This window comes from Chiloscyllium plagiosum, chromosome 26, assembly GCF_004010195.1.
Source record: "Chiloscyllium plagiosum isolate BGI_BamShark_2017 chromosome 26, ASM401019v2, whole genome shotgun sequence".
NCBI classification, from domain to species: Eukaryota; Metazoa; Chordata; class Chondrichthyes; order Orectolobiformes; family Hemiscylliidae; genus Chiloscyllium; species Chiloscyllium plagiosum.
The window spans coordinates 32,461,284-32,480,490 of NC_057735.1; the positions used below are offsets into that span (position 1 = coordinate 32,461,284).

Consider the following 19,207-nt stretch of genomic DNA (forward strand, 5'->3'; position numbering starts at 1 on the left):
TTTGGAAAAAAGAATAGAAACATGGACTACTTTCTTAACGGTGAGAAAATTCGTAAAGCCAAAGTACAGAGGGATCTGGGAGTGCTAGTTGAGGATTCTCTAAAGGTAAACATGCAGGTTGAGTCCGTGATTAAGAAAGCGAATGCAATGTTGTCAATTATCTCAAGAGGGTTGGAATATAAAAGCACTGATGTGCTACTGAGACTTTATAAAGCTCTGGTTCGGCCCCATTGGGGTACTGTGTCCAGTTTTGGTCCCCACACCTCAGGAAGGACATACTGGCACTGGAGGGTGTGTAGCAGAGATTCACACAGATGATCCCTGGAATGGTTGGTCTAACATATGAGGAACGGCTGAGGATCCTGGGATTATATTCATTGGAGTTTAGAAGATTAAGGGGAGATCTAATAGAAACTTACAAGATAATACATTGGTTAGAGAGGGTGGACGCTAGGAAATTTGTTTCCGTTAGGCGAGGAGACTAGGACCCGTGGACACAGCCTTAGAATTAGAGGGGATAAATTCAGAACAGAAATGCGGAGACATTTCTTCAGCCAGAGAGTGGTGGGCCTGTGGAATTCATTGCCACAGAGTGCAGTGGAGGCTGGGACGCTAAATGTCTTCAAGGCAGAAATTGATAAATTCTTGTTGTTACAAGGAATTAAGGGCTACGGGGAGAATGCGGGTAAGTGGAGTTGAAATGCCCATCAGCCATGATTGAATGGCGGAGTGGACTCGATGGGCCGAATGACCTTACTTCCGCTCCTATGTCTTATGGTCTTATAAAACAAGCTAATGTCACGTCAAAGCAGTATAAATTTAAATTTAATTAAACAACAAAAAATTGATTTGTATTTCTGTGGGAAAAGTGTTACTAATAAATATATTAAATTTTTAAAAACCTTGTCATAATTTAGATTGATTACTTTGGAAAACTTGTAATAATTAAATATTGTGTTAACACTTTGCATTGATTTAAAAGTACCTCACCCATCTTTTTCTGCACAAAGTACTGCAAACTCTGAATAGTAGCTAATAAGTTGTAAGTTTTAAGCAAGCCAACATTTGTTAAGGATTAGAGTTCTCCACTGTTTTAAACCAACTAAATGCACATAGAATACTTGGGCTGAACACAACAAAATGGAGTTTGCATGCCGCACTACACCTCTTTTTATTAGTGCAATATAGTGATATACAAATAAGTAAGGTAATCAGAACACTATAACACACTTGATTAATGTGGCAGCGCCCTAACCTATCAACACACAAACCTGATCTTAGTCTTTCCATTGGGCAAATAACATTTGTCCTCTTGACTTATTATTGTTCAAATAGAGGGCAACAATAAGGCAAACACTTTACAAATGATTTAACCAAAAACCAGCCACCAAAGGAAAATAACTCAAAAGAGATAGGATAAACCATTAAAACAAAATCCACATTGTTGAAAACATTGCTGAATGGTAATTATCAAGGCTATAAAATGACAACAGTGCTTTTGATTCTAAGATTAACAAATTTGGGAATAGGAATATGTATTGTTTCAGATTCGCTCATGGATTAAACTCCAAGTAAAATAAGGTTTAACCAAATGGGTCATAAAGTATTTTGAACTTATACCTTTGGACTGGAATCTCAAATATAGTTTAAAAAGAGATTTAGTTATATTATGATAAGCTGACTCATACTAATACATATTCTTAGTGCTGTCAGGACCCAGCCCTTTCATTTATTAAGCTATTATTTTAGTTGAATCCAAGCTGTAGTAAATGTGGAAACTATTACTTGTTATACTTAAGAACTTTGTTATGGACTCCCACATTAAAAAGGAGTGGAGATTTAGTTATAGGTGACTGAATGATATTCCTCTATAGCTCACAGAGGAAACTGAGATTACAGCCATAGTATCACAATGTGAGTTTTTACTTTCTCAATTTAGGATATTATTATAGAATCATTTACGTTAGGAGCTGAACCTTAATTTTATTTAGCTAATTCTTAAGTTGCGTTGACTTTTTGGGAGGGATTTCTGCTGAAAGATCAAGCAAGTTTCCTTGCTGACCCTTATCAACTCACTTCATCAACTATCTACCCAACTCCTGAGGAGTCTATCACATTCAATTCTGGTGGTATCTTGCCTTGCATTGTTCCCAGAGCAGCTGACCACTCAGTGGATATCTGATGAAAGACTTGCATTCCTTGCACTCAGGTCTCTTTAAAAAGACCACTGTGCATCCAACAAGCACTGACATTCTGAAGCTACCCTGCTTATTGATGGACAGAATGTGAAGAAATCAGCAAAGGCAAAGCTGGCACTGGGATTCTCTGAGGGAACCATGGAGGTCCTGATCAAGGGATGTAGTGAAGAAGTCCTCTTTACAATGTATTGGTAGAGACAAGACACAAGCTCAGACTCAGGCAGCCCAGTTTGAGATTACCCCCATCCTCCCCAAGGCCAGTGCCATTTCCACAAACAAATGGACATCAGCTACATTAGAAGGTCAATGACCTTTCCACTGATTGGGTTATCTCTATGGACATTTGTAAAGACTGAGACTTTCAGACATGGTTGCTTGCTTGCGGCATGGGCACGGTGTTTGCAACATAAGCTGATGGCACATAGCACGGGGTGAGATTGACGTAGCACACCACTATCTAGAAGCTGTCTGTCTCCTTGATGGAGGACTGCTGACCATAAATGGGAGTTCCTGATTGCATGACTAATTGGTAAGGCAAGGTTTGGATGATGCATGATTCAGGTAAATATTAAGTAAGCAAGCACTAGGAGAGCAACCGAGAAACCCTGAGTGCAGCCTGGTCTAATCTGCATGCTGGAACCCTGTTGGTGCACACACAATGTCCTTGCTGCAGTCACCCAAAGCTGGTAATTTTTGTGATTTGCAATTCAAGACTGCTTCAAGAATGTACAACCAGTGTATTGGAGAGATACCAGGGTGGTCATGAGAAATTAGCAAATGTTGGATGCTAATATCCAAGGATGAGAGGTGTGTGCATCTCGTGCCCCTGGATTGTACTCAGATCATATTTGATCATACCCAACGTGGTGGTCCTTCAGAGCAAACAGTTTCTAAATATGTCAGATGCAGCTCTAATTTCCATTTCATGTTTTCCTGATGTCTAGCTTATTTGACGTGGTTGTTGAGATAGGAAGCTGAATATTGGTGAGTTGGTCTGTTATCATTTAACTGCACTAAACACTATATAGGACAAACAGGAAGACAGCTAACAATCCGCATACATGAACATCAACTAGCCACGAAACAACACGACCAGCTATCCTTAGTAAACACACACGCAGACAACAAGCAACATGAATTCGACTGGGACAACACTACTATCATAGGGCAAGCCAGACAGAGAACAGCCAGGGAATTCCTAGAGGCATGGCATTCATCCACAAACTCCATCAACAAACACATCGACCTGGACCCAATATACCAACCACTACAGCGGACAGCTGAAACTGACAACCGGAAGCGGCAGGGACAGAACACCATAAACACCGGAGGAAACATCAAAGAAGCGCTTCGCAGGAGGCTCCCAAGCACTGATGATGTCGCCTAGCCAGGGGACGAAACGTTTGCAACAAAAACTTCCAGCTCGGCGAACAGAACCACAACAACGAGCACCCGAGCTACAAATCTTCTCACAAACTTTGAATCATTTAACAAGTTGTAATCCTTTATAGCTTAGCACTAAACACATTCCATGTCACCACTGTCTGGAAAACAGAATTCTAAAGAAGAAAACGCTCCTTATTTCCAACTTAAATAGAGCCTCTTACTTGCCAGCTATGCCTCTAATTCACGATTCCCCCATTAGAATCTTATATGTTTCAATCAGATCATTTTTCATTTCCTTAAACACTGATGAGTATAGGCCAAACCTTCTATATCTTTTCTCATGTCAGGAATCAACCTAGTGAACTTCCTCCAAACCAGTTCCAGTAAAAAGACAAATACTGGACACAGATGTGATCTCACCAATGCTCTGTCCAGTTATAGCAAGACTTCTCTCCTTTCATACTCCAACTTCTTGTAATGAAGGCCAATCCCCCAATTACCTAACTACTTCATGTACCTGCATGCTAATATTTTGGGATTCATGTGCAAAAACACCCTGAGCATCCTGCAGACATTCTCCATTTAAATAATATTTTGCTTTTCCATTCCTCCTGCCAAGCAGAAAACCTGAAATGTTTCTACATGATACTCTAACTGTCAAAATGTTGCCCACTTATTTCACCTACATCTTGCAGACTTCTGTATCCTCCCCACAACTAGCTCTGTCACTCATCGGTTCACCAGCAAATTTGGCAGTTGGTCTCTTCATTTAATTAAATATAGATCATAAATCTATAGCATTGATTCAAAATAATCCATAGTAAACTCTTGAAACTACAGTTTGCCAACCCTCAAAAAACTCATTCATTTCAACTCACTGTTCTCTGTCAGTTTCCCAATCTCTATCCATTCCAATATACCAGTCTGAGTTGTTAACTTGTACAGTAACATTTTAATATTGAGTCATATTGATTTGACACGATTTGACCAATGGTGTCCATGCCAGCATCTTGGTGGAGCCATCCAATTATCCCAACATCTGAGCTATGGCAAATTGGCAAAACAGCAATCTCATGTCCCCTTGTTGCCCTCCTGATTCCCTCTTAAATATATCCTACTGCCCTTATACACCTCTCAATCCTTCTAAAACACAGAGTCATCAGAATAATGCAAAAAAAATGCATTCAATGCTGAGTAAATAATCACCTCCATGCCACTTTTATACGAGTTTTCATGTTTACATTTGTCACCTTCTACTGGTCAATACTTGCAAAGTGTATTGCTATACCTGCTGACTATGTGATGATCCCAAACAGATTTGGTGTAGTGCAGTATATTCAGGCTACTTCATCTGTCCTAAGATCATGCATTGTCAATGAGAAAGACTCCAGTTGGAAGAGGAAATTACTGTCCATTTTCCCCATTAAGTTTCAAGATAATTATACTTCCAGTATAAAATTTATCACCATCAACAGCGCTGCTAGTATTGTCTAATGATACAGTGGCTTTGTTAATTTGTGCAACATATAAAAACAGAAGATAAAAGCTTTAAAACAAAGCTTTCAAATTTAAGTAAACTGTTCTGTATATCAGCGTGAGTATTAATTATGGTAAGTATGACACTCACCTTAATTGTGAGTTCATCGATTTTTTTTCTACAATCTTCATCTGATTTCTTCCACTGTGCAGCATTGACCGCTTTCTGCATATCTGGCTTCTGGTTTTCATTCTCCTGCTTGCTTGTGCTTTCCTTTTCAATTTCTGTCTCAGAGGCGAACTTTGCTAATTTCAGACTCTGCAAAGTTTCTCGTTGATGGCGTCTTTTGTCCTCTTCTCTTCTTCTCAGCATTTCAGCAAATGCTACGGTTTCATCCTCCAAGCTTGGCGATGACGTTTCTTCTTGGTCATTAAACAGGGTGCTTAATCACAAATGGAAAATAAGTGTTCAAACACTGATTTATTGGCTGAAAGATATTTATGTTGTGAATTCATTCCCTCAAATTGACCATAATTCATGATGGATTTCAAAAGACCAGGAGCAGTCATTTCCTGTCCCGCAGTACCTTGTAATAACTTTGCTACACAACTGTTCATTGTTTAACTTTTCTGCGAAATTATGTCAATAAAAAATCACCTGACAATTAAAGTTGTGCTACTTGAATTGTTTCACCGGCCACAGCGGAATAACTGACAGGCCAGACTCTGTAAAAATTTATATTAATGTTTTTACTAGATGCTTAGAAACTTTCAACAGCAACATTTAAATTAGTGAAAACTGTAACTGTTTTTAAATAAGTTATAGGTCTAGTTATATTGACACAGTTATACGGCGATTCAGAATCGAGTAATATTTTAATTAAAGCTGCAGGAACCATATCTTAAATCACTTGCATTGGATAATTTGTAGACTGTAATGTGGTGTCATGTCATGATAAAAAGTAAATGATTTGTTAAGTATAACCTAGCACAAAAGTTTCAAATGGATCTTTGATTTAAAATTCTAACAGGCCAGAACAGAGGTTGATGCACAGCTCCCTGTTGCCATGGGAGTATGGACAGTTTTAATACTGTCAGGAATGTGGGCATTGCTGGCTAAAGCAGTATTTATTGCCGGTTCCTAATTACTCTGTAGAAAGCAGTTGTAAGCCACCTTCTTGAGCTGCTGCAGTCCACATGGTGAAAAATTTCCATAGTGCTGTTAGGACAGAAGATCGAGAATTTTAACTCCACGACAGTGAGGGACCGACAATATATTTCCAAGTCAGGAATGTGTGTGGTTTGGAGGGGAATGTGCAGGTGGTGACAAGGCAATTAATCTACTGCCCCTGTCCTTCTGGACAGAGATCTCAGGTTTGTAAGGCACCGCTGAAAGAGCTTGAGTGGGTTGCCGTGCTGCTTCTTGTATCTGGTATACACTGGCACCAGTGTGCAGCAGTGGTGATGGGGGTGACTGTTGAAGATGTTAGATGGGGTGCCAATAAAGCAATCTGCTTTGTCCTGGATGCCATCAAGCTTCTGGAGTGCCCCAACTCTCAAGGCACAGGGGAGCAGCAAGTGGATTCACCCCGAAATTCCCCAAATTGGCCAGGAAAATTCATCCACCAAAGTGATGACTCAGAGAAGGTTGCCCCCATGCTCAAACATATGAAGTAGGAACAGTCAGTCAGCCATTCAAACTTGTGCTGCTATTCAATAAGGTCATGTCTGATCTGATTTTAACATCAACTCTACATTCTTGCGTACCCATGATAACATTTCATCTCTTTCCTTATCGAAAATGTATCTGCCTTAAGGCCATAACAAATACCATAAGATACAGGAGCAGAATTAGGCCATTCAACCCATTGGGTCTGCTCTGCCATTTGGTAATGGGTGATATTTTTCTCAATTCCCATTCTCCTCCCTTCTCCTCATAATCCTTGAACCCTTACCAAGAGCTTATCTGTCTCTGTCATAAATTCACTCAATGACTTGGTTTCCATAGCCCACTGCTGGGTGAAGAAATTCCTCCTCATCTCAGTTCTAAAGGGTCATCCCTTCACTTTGAGGCTGTTCCCTTGGTTCCTATTCCTACTAGTGAAAATATCTTCTCCATGTCCACTGTATCCAAGCCTCTCAGTATTGTATAAGGTTTCAGTCAAATCCTCCCTCATCTTTCTAAACTCGAACGATACAGACACAGATTCCCCAAACGTTTCTCATCTGACAAGACTTTAATTCCTGGGATCAATCTTACAGAACTCCTCTGGACCCAATCCAATCTTTCCTTACAGTCAGGGCACAAAACTGCTCACAATATTCCAAATGTGGTCTGACATACAGTCGCAGTGATACATCTCTGTTCCAATTTTCTAGACCTCACAAAATGCATTCCAACATTGCATTTGCGTTTCTAACTGCCAACTGAATCTGCATGTTTACTAAAAGAACTGTGAACTAGTCCCTTTGCATTTCAGATTTCTGAAGTCTTTCCTCATTTAGAAAATGATCTATGCCTCCATTCGTCAGTGACAGTGTCGGACAGGGATGTACAAAGCTAAAAATCACACAACACCAGATTATAGTCCAACAGGTTTATTTGGAAGTACTAGCTTTCATAGCACTGCTCATTCATCAGGTAACTAGTGAGGCAGGATCATAAGACATAGAATTTACAGCAAAAGATCACAGTGTCATGTACTTAAAATGACATATTGAACAAACTTAGGTTGCATGACACTGCAATCATCTGGTATAAATTCTGTGTCTTATGACCCTGCCCCACTAGTTACCTGATGAAGGAGTGATGCTATGAAAGCTAGTAATTCCAGATAAACCTGGTGGACTATAACTTGGTGTTGTCCTCCTAATAAAGTTCATAACCACAAACTTTGCCACACGGTATTCCATCAGTCACTTCTTTACGCATGCTCCTCGCATGTCCAAGTCCTTGTGCAGCCTCCCTGCTTCCTCAACACTACCTGCATCCTTTTAAAACATTTTGAAAAGTTCTAATCCTTCAGTGTAACATGGGGAGGTGGTAGCATTGTAGTATTGTCACTAGACTACTAATCCATGAAGTTCTGGGGGCGTACGTTTGAATCTCATAATGGCAGACTGTGAAATCTGATTTCATTAAATAAAGGTCTGAAATTAAATTCTGGATGAATAGCAGCCATTTAACCACTGGCAATTGTCATTAGTCAACCAGATGAGGCTTTTTCTAAAAAGTCCCTTCAGGAATGAAATGTACTGTCTGACATATGAATGCAGACCCACAGTAATGTGATTGAGTCTTAGCTTCCTTTTAAAAATGGCATCTGTTACTGCATCTGCAGCACTGCAATCAAATTAAAGGAACATGAAGAGAGTCTTGTCAAGAAAGAATTTCTGATAATAGAAATGAAAAAAAAAATTACTAAAACAAAATGTGGGGGAGGCAACAGCCCAGTGGCATTATCACTGGACTGTTAATTCAGACACCCAGCTAACGTTTTAGGTTCAAATCCTGCCTCAGCTGATGGTGGAATTTGAATTCAATAAGTATCTGTAATTAAGAGTTGTATGATGAACATGAATCTACTGTCGATTGTCAGAAAAACCCATCTGGTTCACTAGTGTCCTTCAGGGAAGAAAACGGCTACCTCTACTTGGTCTGGCCTACATGTGACTCCAGACACACTGCAATGTGATTGATTTTACCTGCCCTCTGGGCAATTCAGGATGGACAGTAAATGGTGACTTAGCCAGTAACACCCTCAACCTATGAAATGAATAATAAAAAAGGAAAGCTATTCAGTTCCAAGAGCAATTACAGACAGACAATAGTTACTGGCTTTACCGCAATGCCCAAAGCATATGAGTGTTTTTTTAAAAGTTAATCTAGCTGATTATAGACAGAATTGAGCCTTTTGGAATGCAGGACTGGTGAAACTTATTTTATTCATTGACACACAAGGGTCTGGTGGTACCTTAGGTAGAATGAAAGTGAGCCATTCTACCTTACAAAGCCAGGTTGATCTATTTCCTGTATTACAAACATATTTGGCCAATGTTAGTGCTCCATACAAGCCTTTTCACATTGCACTTCATGTGGCCATAGAATCACAGAATGGTTATATTGTGGCAGGAAGCCGCTTCACCCATAGTGTTTATGCTGACCCTCTGAAGGAGCAATTCAACTAATGCCACTTCGCTGCCTTTCTTTCCCCATTAACCGGAGTCTTTTCTTTTTCAGACAATGAAAGCCTTGATTGACCTGCCTCCATCATATTCTCAGATATGGCAGACTAGCTCATAAGCATTTATTACATGAGAAAAAGTCTTTCTCATTTTGCTATTGCATTTCTGAGCAATTATACACATGATATTTTTATTATGTCATTCACTGCATATTTGTATATTGGGAACTGGACATGGAAGACATGAAGTGGTATGTCGTGCATGGGGCCTATAAGGGTCCATGTGCTGGAGGGGGAGATGTTAAGTTAGTATGGAAGGAATCTGATGCATGGGAAATGATGGGGAAGTGGTACAGCATGAATTGTCACAGAGGGGAAGTAGGGACATGCCCAAAACCTTTTAAAAAAATACCATTCAAATGATTCCTAAATCAGACTACATTTCACAGTTCTTCTGATGTACAGTTACCATAGATCATCCCATAGGGGTCTGTGCCTTAATTTTTAACATATTATATCAATGACTTCGATGAAGGGAGCGAAGACAGATGACACAAGTTATATCAGAAAGTATGTCATGCAGAAGATATATGAGGATATAGATAGGTTGAGTGAGTGCATGGAATACAATGCGAGAAAAAATGAAGTTATTCACTTTGACAAGAAGAATAAAAAAAGCATAATATCACATAAAAAGGGAATGATTGTGGAAACCGAAAGGAAAGAAAGATTTAGGTGCCCTAGTACATGAATAATAAAAGGTTAACATGCAGGTGCAGCAAGTATTCAATAAGACTGAAATACATTCCTTTATTACAGGAGGAAAAGTCTTAAGACTTTATTTCCAAATTGCTGATATTCTTTGTAGGATTCCAGTTTTGTTTATTCCAGTGTTATTCTTTCTAACATTAACTATGATTTCTAATTGATCCTTTTCCCTCTCCAAAATCTTTCTCACCCATTCCATTACATCCCTCATTTTGGCATTTACGAGATTCTGTGCACCATCAGTATCAGTTCTGGCTGCAGAAGTGCCTGACTAATTATGGAATCTCCTATTATGACTGCAGTTTGCTTCATGAGTTCCACCCTTTTGATCACCACTTGCTCCCAATTAAAATTAATGCATATTTTTCTTTTATAAGACTGGTTAATTATAATATTTGTACCTGTTTTCAGATGTATGCTGTTCTTCAGCGATTTCTTCATGATTTGAATTACTTAGTCTGGTCCGGCGCCGACGAGCTTTCTCAAATTCCTCATCATCTTCCATTGATCTCTGCCTTGCCAGACTGGAAAACATGCAGTAATTAGTTTATTCAAAGTAAACTTTGTTTCCAGGACATACCCCACCCTTGCCTTTCTTCAAGTTGCTTCAAGGTCGATTTTAATAAGTTAGAGCATTAAGCCTATTGTTTCTGAAATAAAAAATAGAAAATTCTGGAGAAACTCAACAGATCTCTAGGCATCTGTGGAGAGATAAGCAGATATATCCAGTAGGACCTTTAACCTACTGTTTCTGACCCTCTACTCTATGCAACTTTGAAAACAGAGTCAGTTCAAGAACAGAAGGTTCTCTCTGTCAAAACTGAATGTGGTGACATGGACTGTCAAGCCTAAACACCAATGAAAGCACAGTTTAGTCAGTAGAATGGTGTCTCTAAATCAACAGGAAGTGTGTTTTACTTGAAAGCTGTATTTTAGGACATAAGCCATGTTGTCACCTCTGCATAGACTTGAAAGGGGATCACAGTGTTGGAGGCATTCCTTTGGCTTAGGTAATAGCCTGAGGCCTTTCATCTGCCTGCTTCTGTAGTTCACAATGATCTACTGTTTGAAGACAACCAGGGTTCCTTGGGGACAAACCCTAAACCTACCTCAAGTGTCCTTAAACCATAGCCATAAAAAACTGGTCATTTGGCCAATTGTGGTTTCCAACATATAAACGGGCTGGGAATTCTTCCTTTAGAACATGTTGAATGTTACCAGCCCTTCGACTGTGAGACAGGAAGGCTGTCAAATGACTCAGGAAGTAAGTGCCCAAAGGGATAATGAGTAAATGAAGACAGGAAAGGTGGCACACAAGCTGCCTAACCAGGCCTAACTGAGCCACCTAAATAGCTAATTAAAAGGCCAATACCCAGCTTTATTTGTTGAACAATAAATACATCCAACATTACTTATACCGATGAGCCAAAAGGTACAAGTTTGTTTTAGAAAGGAATTTTGCAACCGTTTGTGAAACTGGAGGCAGAAGTGGAAAGTCAGAGGATTCAGGCAGGTTTCACAGACAGGGCTAATGTGACTGATGCCAATGGTAATGTAAGGGATGTATTTCTAAAGAAGAGACAAGAGCAAAGGATCCAGGAAGAAACGTAATGTTGGAAGAAGTTATAGAGGTAATTCTAGTAAGCCAAAAGGATGGCAGTCAATTTGGGCAACTTGAGGTCCCACAAAATCAAATAGCAGGAGCAGATATTCTATTTCAGTAATAGCTGTAAAAGCATAAATATGACTGTATCAGGTGCTGAATGGGATGGGATTTCAACTCAGAACCATCGGAATCAAATGTGAGAGCTGCCGCAAAGTCCAAGGTTCGACAGTTGAGTTTTAAATAAGGTGGAATTCACAAAAATGCAAGATAAATTATATTTTTAAATCATTCCATCCTTACACCAATATTTCTATGAAATATTTTTTTTTCAATTGACAAGTTGCTCTAGTTGAATCACATCAGCATTTTATGTTAATGATTCCATTCAGTATTCTTTAACAGACAAATCATTTGTCTAATTTAGTAGATGATACTTTGATTGATAACATTTGTGTAAACTTTGTTCAGTTGAGAGCAGATTTAACTTTGGGTTAGAAATATTGTAGTCTTAACCCCCCAGATCCATGATTCACAAACATAAACAAGGCTGGCCCTTCAGGAAAGGGTTTGGAAATGAATATTAAGGATCCCATGGGTCATATGTCAAGAGGATCATGAATTTTCCAGATACTCCAGCTGGCATCCCTCTCTGAACCAACACTCCAAAATTAACTATTAGTTTTAGTTCTCAATTTATTTGGTACAGATTATTGGTCACATCATTTATGCGCACTGTACCAGTCATTGATCAAAAGGAAGAAGACACTTCATTGTGTAAAACACAAATTAAAAAGGCCTTAATATAGCACTTTTCTAAAACAACATAATAATGAGATTTATGCACATCAGGGTGAAAGTAATGGTCACATGACTCTAACATCAGTAAGATAGAAGACACCAGTATGGCATCTGGATGTGTAGAGAGATGTATAAGGTGATGGTTCTGAATAGTTGATGTTGGAGACTACATCATGTTCCACCCAATGTGATGATGTCATACTGTTGTGGGTGGAAAACCGAGGAGTCTAGCAGGAGATATTGATGGTGTCAGACATACCATCTCTGGTTCCTGTTAGTCTTAGTAACTATGTCTAACCTTCCTATGTAACTTGTATCTTTTGTTGTTATGCAATGAATTACATTGTATTTTAAGAAAAGCGCTTCTTCTTGTTCAGTTTCATTAGTGGATTATCCTCTACTGCAGGTGCCTACACAGGTAATAGACCCAGCATTGAAAAGGAGGATTGGTGGCAGCACTCTTGCCAACCAGAAATATCATCCATAGCACTTGGACCAGCACCTATTGAAGTGAAAACTGATAGCACACAAAAACCTATCCATTTTATATTGCTGAAAAATTAACAGACTTACACAACCATAGAGAAGGAAGCATTAGCAGTTACAGACTAACTCATGAGCCTGAACATCTGGGTCAAGATGAGTTACTAGCCTTTGGTAAAACTAATTTGATTGAAATTTATTTAAGTACCTCTGTGGCATTCAAAGATTCAGCTTTAGGCTGAAAAAAATATATTATGGAATATATCCTCAATGTTCCAGGTAAGATACAAATAATGACAGATATAGTCTGAAAGAAAGAAGTGGATTAAGTAGAAAAAGGAAATCTTATTCTGATAGAAGAGGGAGATTCTTGCTGTTTGGCAATAGTGAACATTACCAGCAACTGATGGAAATGTCAGTTAAAACTGTCAAGGAGTGTGCAAAGGTCATACAACTATGTCCATAAAATGTGATTGACATGTAGTTTACAGACCAAATGCTGTAAAACGTATTACATGCAGAAATAACAGTTGACATTAATAGAAAATTTGTTGTTATGCTACCATAGAATGGTTACAACCAATTTGATGCAAAATGAAATGCTACAGAATTTGAGTATGTCTAAAGTGCATTGCAAGGCTATAACAATCAATGTGTTAGCCAAGTATTACAAACAACAGAGGATTACATTGTGTCATGCCAAATACATGGCACATGTAGCCTATTGCTTATTGAACCAATGATTTCATCATCAAGATAACTGGAAAAGCAATAGAAAATCTAGCAATGCATTTGTTCAATTTTAAAAGGTAAACTATGTTTAGTCCTTTTATGCAAATTGGATGAAGTAGTAAGCTCATTCAAGTTTTCACTTTGTTGAGAGCATTAAAAAGTATCTCTGCAGTACACAGTTTTTCCGGAAGAATCTATCTTATTGGAGCCAAGACGTGAGACCAAGTAGGACTATTGCAGGATGTGGGACAATTATAAATACACTACACTAGACAGTATACAGAGGGGTACAACTAGTTCAGACACAGTACAGCAGTATCACCCCAATAGTGTACTCACGTTGTGCAGATGCCGACGTTAGACTGGGGTAGACAAAGGCAGAAGTCACATGTCACCAGGTTATAGTCCAACAAGTTTATTTATAATCTCAAGCTTTCAGAGCACTGCTCCTTCATCAGGTGAAGCCAAAGGTGCAGCACTCTGTAAGCTTGTGATCTCAAATAAAGCTGTTGGACTATAACCTGGTGTTGTGTAACTTCTGACTTTGTACTCAAGTGAACTAGTTTGGGATATCCAGTCAGAATTCCAGATTTTATCTCAACATATGAGATTTGGACTTTGATGAGGATAGATCTTGGTATTGGTGTTAATAATATAAATGGTAATAAGTAAATATAAATTACTGCAATAATTTATAATAATACTGGGCAGCATGGTGGCACAGTGGTTAGCACTGCTGCCTCACAGCGCCAGAGACCCGGGTTCAATTCCAGCCTCAGGCGACTGACTGTGTAGAGTTTGCACATTCTCCCCGTGTCTGCGTGGGTTTCCTCCGGGTGCTCCGGTTTCCTCCCACAGTCCAAAAACGTGCAGCTTAAGTGAATTGGCCATATTAAATTGCCCGTAGCATTAGGTGAAGGAGTAAATGTAGGGGAATGGGTCTGGGTGGGTTGCGCTTCGGCGGGTCGGTGTGGACTTGTTGGGCTGAAGGGCCTGTTTCCAGACTGTAAAGTAAAGTAATCTAAAAAAAAATGTAAACCAGACAGAAAAGAAAGCTCATCAGGAAGATCTGATATAATGAGATTCATGTAAATCATGGATGTAACTGATCATGTGATTCTGATATTAGTAAAAGAGAGGCAATCAGTCTAAAAGAGACAGTGAAGAGGGCTTAGCCACTACAAAATGGAACTAAGGATCCAGTATGTACAGAAATAAATAAAGGAATGTCATGTTGATAAAGAACTGATGATTCTTACTTTGAGATAAGGAACAAATCACCTCAGCGGCAGTGTTTGTGCAGGTACCCACAGCCCAGAGACACCGCAGACTGGTTCTCAAAGTGCAGGTGGTAGTATAAAGCACAACGTAAAGGAGACAACCCAAAGCATTCTACAGCCATCAATATTTTTGAAGTGGATAAAATGAAATGTAGTCAGCCAGATGTTCTATTTTTGTGACACTGATAGAGGGATAATCATTGTCCAGGGCATACGGGATAACGCAACTTTCCTTCTCAGATACTGTGTTAAAGGATTTTTTTTAACTTCATAATTGCACTTTATTGGCAACCACAATGAGAGACACTTTGTAAAGTATACATATGCAAGGATAATGTCATATATTATTTCACTGGTTGGTCATAGGTTCTTGGTAGCCTTATGTATGAGTTCATTCAATAAATCTGAAGTCAGTTCTATGCAATTCATGACACATAACTATTTCCACAGAGGCAGAACTGACAAATGCATTTGAACCAGAAAAGTCCCTTGCTTAACCCTTTCCTTTGAGGATGAGTGAAGACAATATTATTGGCGTGAGGTCTGAGTGAAGAGGGAACAGGATAAGCAATAGATCCTGTTCCTGATCATAATCCAGTGACTTTGGATGAAAATGGAATGTCAGTGTGGGGATTCGGTGAGGAAAGTATTGAACCTTGCCAGGCTACGAAACTCCCACCCTTCACAGGTTGAGCAATCCTCCAACACTCACTGCATTTTCATAATGTCCAGGGGATTGCTGAACCCATGTACGTTATTACAGCAAGAATCAGTCAGTAAACATAGTGCACCAGAAATCTGTGATACATTGTGATTTTTTACCAAAATGGAGAAGAATACTTCAGACCCTGACTATAGTAGCATGGCTATACAGACCCATAATTCTACTAGGACAAAACAGATCAACTTGAACCAAATAGATTGTAATTTGTTAACAGTTAAACTCCCCATATAAAATACGCTTATTCTTATATTAGATAATATTGCAGATAACACTGTGATCTCTCCACTGATATGATGAAAGCTTTTGTCTGACTTGATTTGTCAGTTTGGGTCCAAGTCACACTGGACCAGGCAGATTTAAACTAACAGAAGAAATTGGAATTCCATACACGGACAGAAATAAACACCTCTATGCTACTCCTGTAAACTGTTTCAATGTGAAATATCTGCTTATCTGCAACAACTTTAGATTTATAAGTGTGGTATGAAACATGGCTTTGATAATTTGTGTACAACTCGACTGAAAAAAATGTTTGAGTGTGAAGTTGTCTTATTACAGTTAGAATTTGTAATCTGAACTTACTGCTCATGAATCTATTAGCATAGAATGTTGTCAATTTGCTAAGTGGGAAATATATGTCCAAGAGTTTTCATTTTCTTTGGTATAAAATATCCTCATGTCATTGTACATATTCCATCCAGTTGACTATAATAGTAGTGATCTCTAATATACTTATAAAAACCTGGTTTCCATTATGGTTCAGGAAGAGGAATTCTGACCATAGAGGAACGTGCTGCCTAAACTTCCTCATCACTTGGACCTATTATCTTTGTAAAGCTTTCTCTAATTAAGCTAGTCATAACATTCTTCATTACACTAATCAGATTATTTCATCTGGGAATGATGAAAATATATTTAATAACTGTAGACGGTTTGCAAAATCCCATGACAGACTTTAATTATTATAGAACCTAATTTGAATGTGATGCACTGTATGAATTAGATAACACCCATTTATTAAAAATATGTCTGTAATTAAAAAAGTGGCAGAATTTAAACATTTTATCAGTTTGAAAATAAATCAATTGTCTCATAACATTAGAATTAATACATTAAATAAAACCTCTTTTCCTTTGATATTGTTCCTACTTCAAATAATGTAACAGCTCTAACATCCTAACAAATCTTATTGTGAAGTGACAACTTATAAATCAAAGTCATCAATGTTACAATACAGGAAAGCAATAAAAAGCAGGCTTTTGAAACATGCACTGAGCGTTTGGTCTCCCAAGAGTATCTCACTATTGAAAATAAAAATGGCCAAAAATGGTTGTGTATATGATAGAATTAATGTGTTACCATGCTGCACTAAATGGGATTTTTCCAATATAGTTTTATTACAATAACCTGACCTGCTGTTTGGAGGTGCTGAAGAGTTGGCTGTACTCCGATCCCCTTCAGGCTGTTTCACTTAATTCTGCACTTTTCAGGAAGGCAACAACAAGTTTATGTGAGAAGCTGACTAATGAAGCACCAGTGAAAATTTGTTCCTAGTGTGTTTTGCTGGATTCAACCTAATCAGTTTTTAAGGCAAATAGATTCATTCTAAGGTCAATTAAAGGAAAAACACAATAGATTGCCAACAGCCTGTAACTCACCAGCTGCTTCACAAGTTTAGAAAACCCACCAGGAAATTATTGCTTTTATTTGTTTTGCTTACTTTTGAGATTTATAGGTGCGAGGTCTAAACTGTGACAGGTCTGTACAAGATACAAACCTTTGACTACAGATAGATTAGATCACAGATTGATATCTAAAGGCGAGATGAGCTTGTGGCATGTTTGTAATAAAATGTGCAGGTGGAGAAATCAATTTAGTTAATCAACGGTCAGGCGTTTATTCAGGAGAGGCAAAGGATGGAGAAGGCCCTTGCATTTCCTATCACAGGTCACTAGTGTATTTATGGAATAGAACCATTTCCTGTGCGGAGACGCTGTTATTACCTACATGTTGCCTTGGAACTACATGCTCCCAGCAAATTAATCCCATGATATTTCAAAAAATTCGTTATTCAAAATCTGGTATACGTTCTCTATGATTAGTGTTACACTGTCCAAATGAAAAAGATGAATTCATGTAACAAACAAATCCCTTAGGTTTCAGAAATGTTTGCTTATAGTGCCTTGAGTTGGCTGAAAAGCCAAAATAAAGGAATAAAAAGGGTTACTTTTTCTGTGATGGTTACACAGTCAGACATGGCTGACTGTCTAAGCAGCAACTGTCTAAGCATTCTCTGACAAATTTCTGTCTCTTTAGGAGCCCAGTAAGCTCCTGATGATCTGGGAGCAGGTAACTGATTAAAGAAAATACATTCAGAGGGAAAACATCAGTTGTGGGTTTTACCAGTCTCTTATACTTTGCATTCTATGAAATAAATGTGATGGCACTGTCTTGTCTAACCTCAGTGATGTGTAACTTTTCATTGCTTTTGAATGAATAATATTGACTGGAAGTGCCCATAATTCTAGTTGGCACAATTTGCTGATTTATAACTCCAAAATAACATCTGTATTACTGATGTGTTGACTTAGCAAGTTCCAGGTGTTGACATCAGAAACATTATCAACTAAATCTCGGTACCTTCCTCCAACTTCTCACTGTCATCAATCTATAAGATTGGCAACTTAAAGCCAAATTCTAAGTGATTTTATCCTGTACAGGACTCCCTTAATGCTTACAGAAAGAGCAGAATCCCACCCCAGCAGTTTGGTTCACGTTTTTACATAGGTCATAGAGCGGTCATGTTACTATCCACCACCAGTAAAAACAACCACGCACATTCAGTAATGGGCAACCTCAATATCTTTTCCCCCAGATGTATCAGCAGTAACAGCTGAGCTACCTATTTGTGATCCATTCATGTAGACTTTTATGCAATTTCACAGGAAAACAGCTCATAACTGGGCGGAGCAATAACAAACTCGTGGGGGAGGTGTCATGATTTGGAGATGCCGGTGTTGAACTGGAGTGTACAAAGTTAAAAATCACATAACACCAGGCTATAGTCCAACAGGTTTATTTGGAAGCACTAGCTTTCAGAGTGCTGCTCCTTCATCAGATTGTTTGGAGTAGAAGATCATAAGTCACAAAAAACTTATAGCAAAATTTTACAGTGAACAAAGAACAAAGAAAACTTACAGCCCAGGAACAGGCCCTTCGGCCCTTCAAGCCTGAGCCAATCCAAATGTACTGTCTAAACCTGTAAGTCAATTCCTAGGCATTTGTACCCCTCTGCTCCCCACCTACTCATGCATTTGTCCAGACACATCTTAAATAAATCTACCACGTCTGCCTCTACCATCTCTGCTGGCAATGCGTTCCAAACGCCCACCACCCTCTGTATGAAGTACTTACCGCGTGTATCCCCTTAAACTTTCCACCTCTCACCTTGAAAGAGTGACCTCTCGTTATGGAATCCTTCACCCTGGGAAAAAGCTTGTCTCTATCCACCCTGTCTATACCCTTCATGATTTTGTAAACCTAAATCAGGTCCCCCCTCAATCTCCTTTTTT

At 38.8% G+C, this 19,207-nt stretch overlaps 1 protein-coding gene across 6 annotated transcripts in view; it reads right to left on the reverse strand.

Annotated features, from left to right (window-relative positions):
* Nucleotides 1-19,207, reverse strand: part of LOC122563232 (ladinin-1-like) — a 98,309-nt gene that overhangs the window by 66,883 nt on the left and 12,219 nt on the right. For all 6 annotated transcript variants that reach the window (XM_043716836.1, XM_043716833.1, XM_043716835.1 and 3 more), the window contains 2 exons: nt 10,414-10,536; nt 5,212-5,503 (listed from right to left, as the gene is read on the reverse strand). In XM_043716836.1, coding sequence (XP_043572771.1) covers nt 5,212-5,503; nt 10,414-10,536 — 415 coding nt within the window. The remainder of the gene's footprint in view (nt 1-5,211; nt 5,504-10,413; nt 10,537-19,207) is intronic.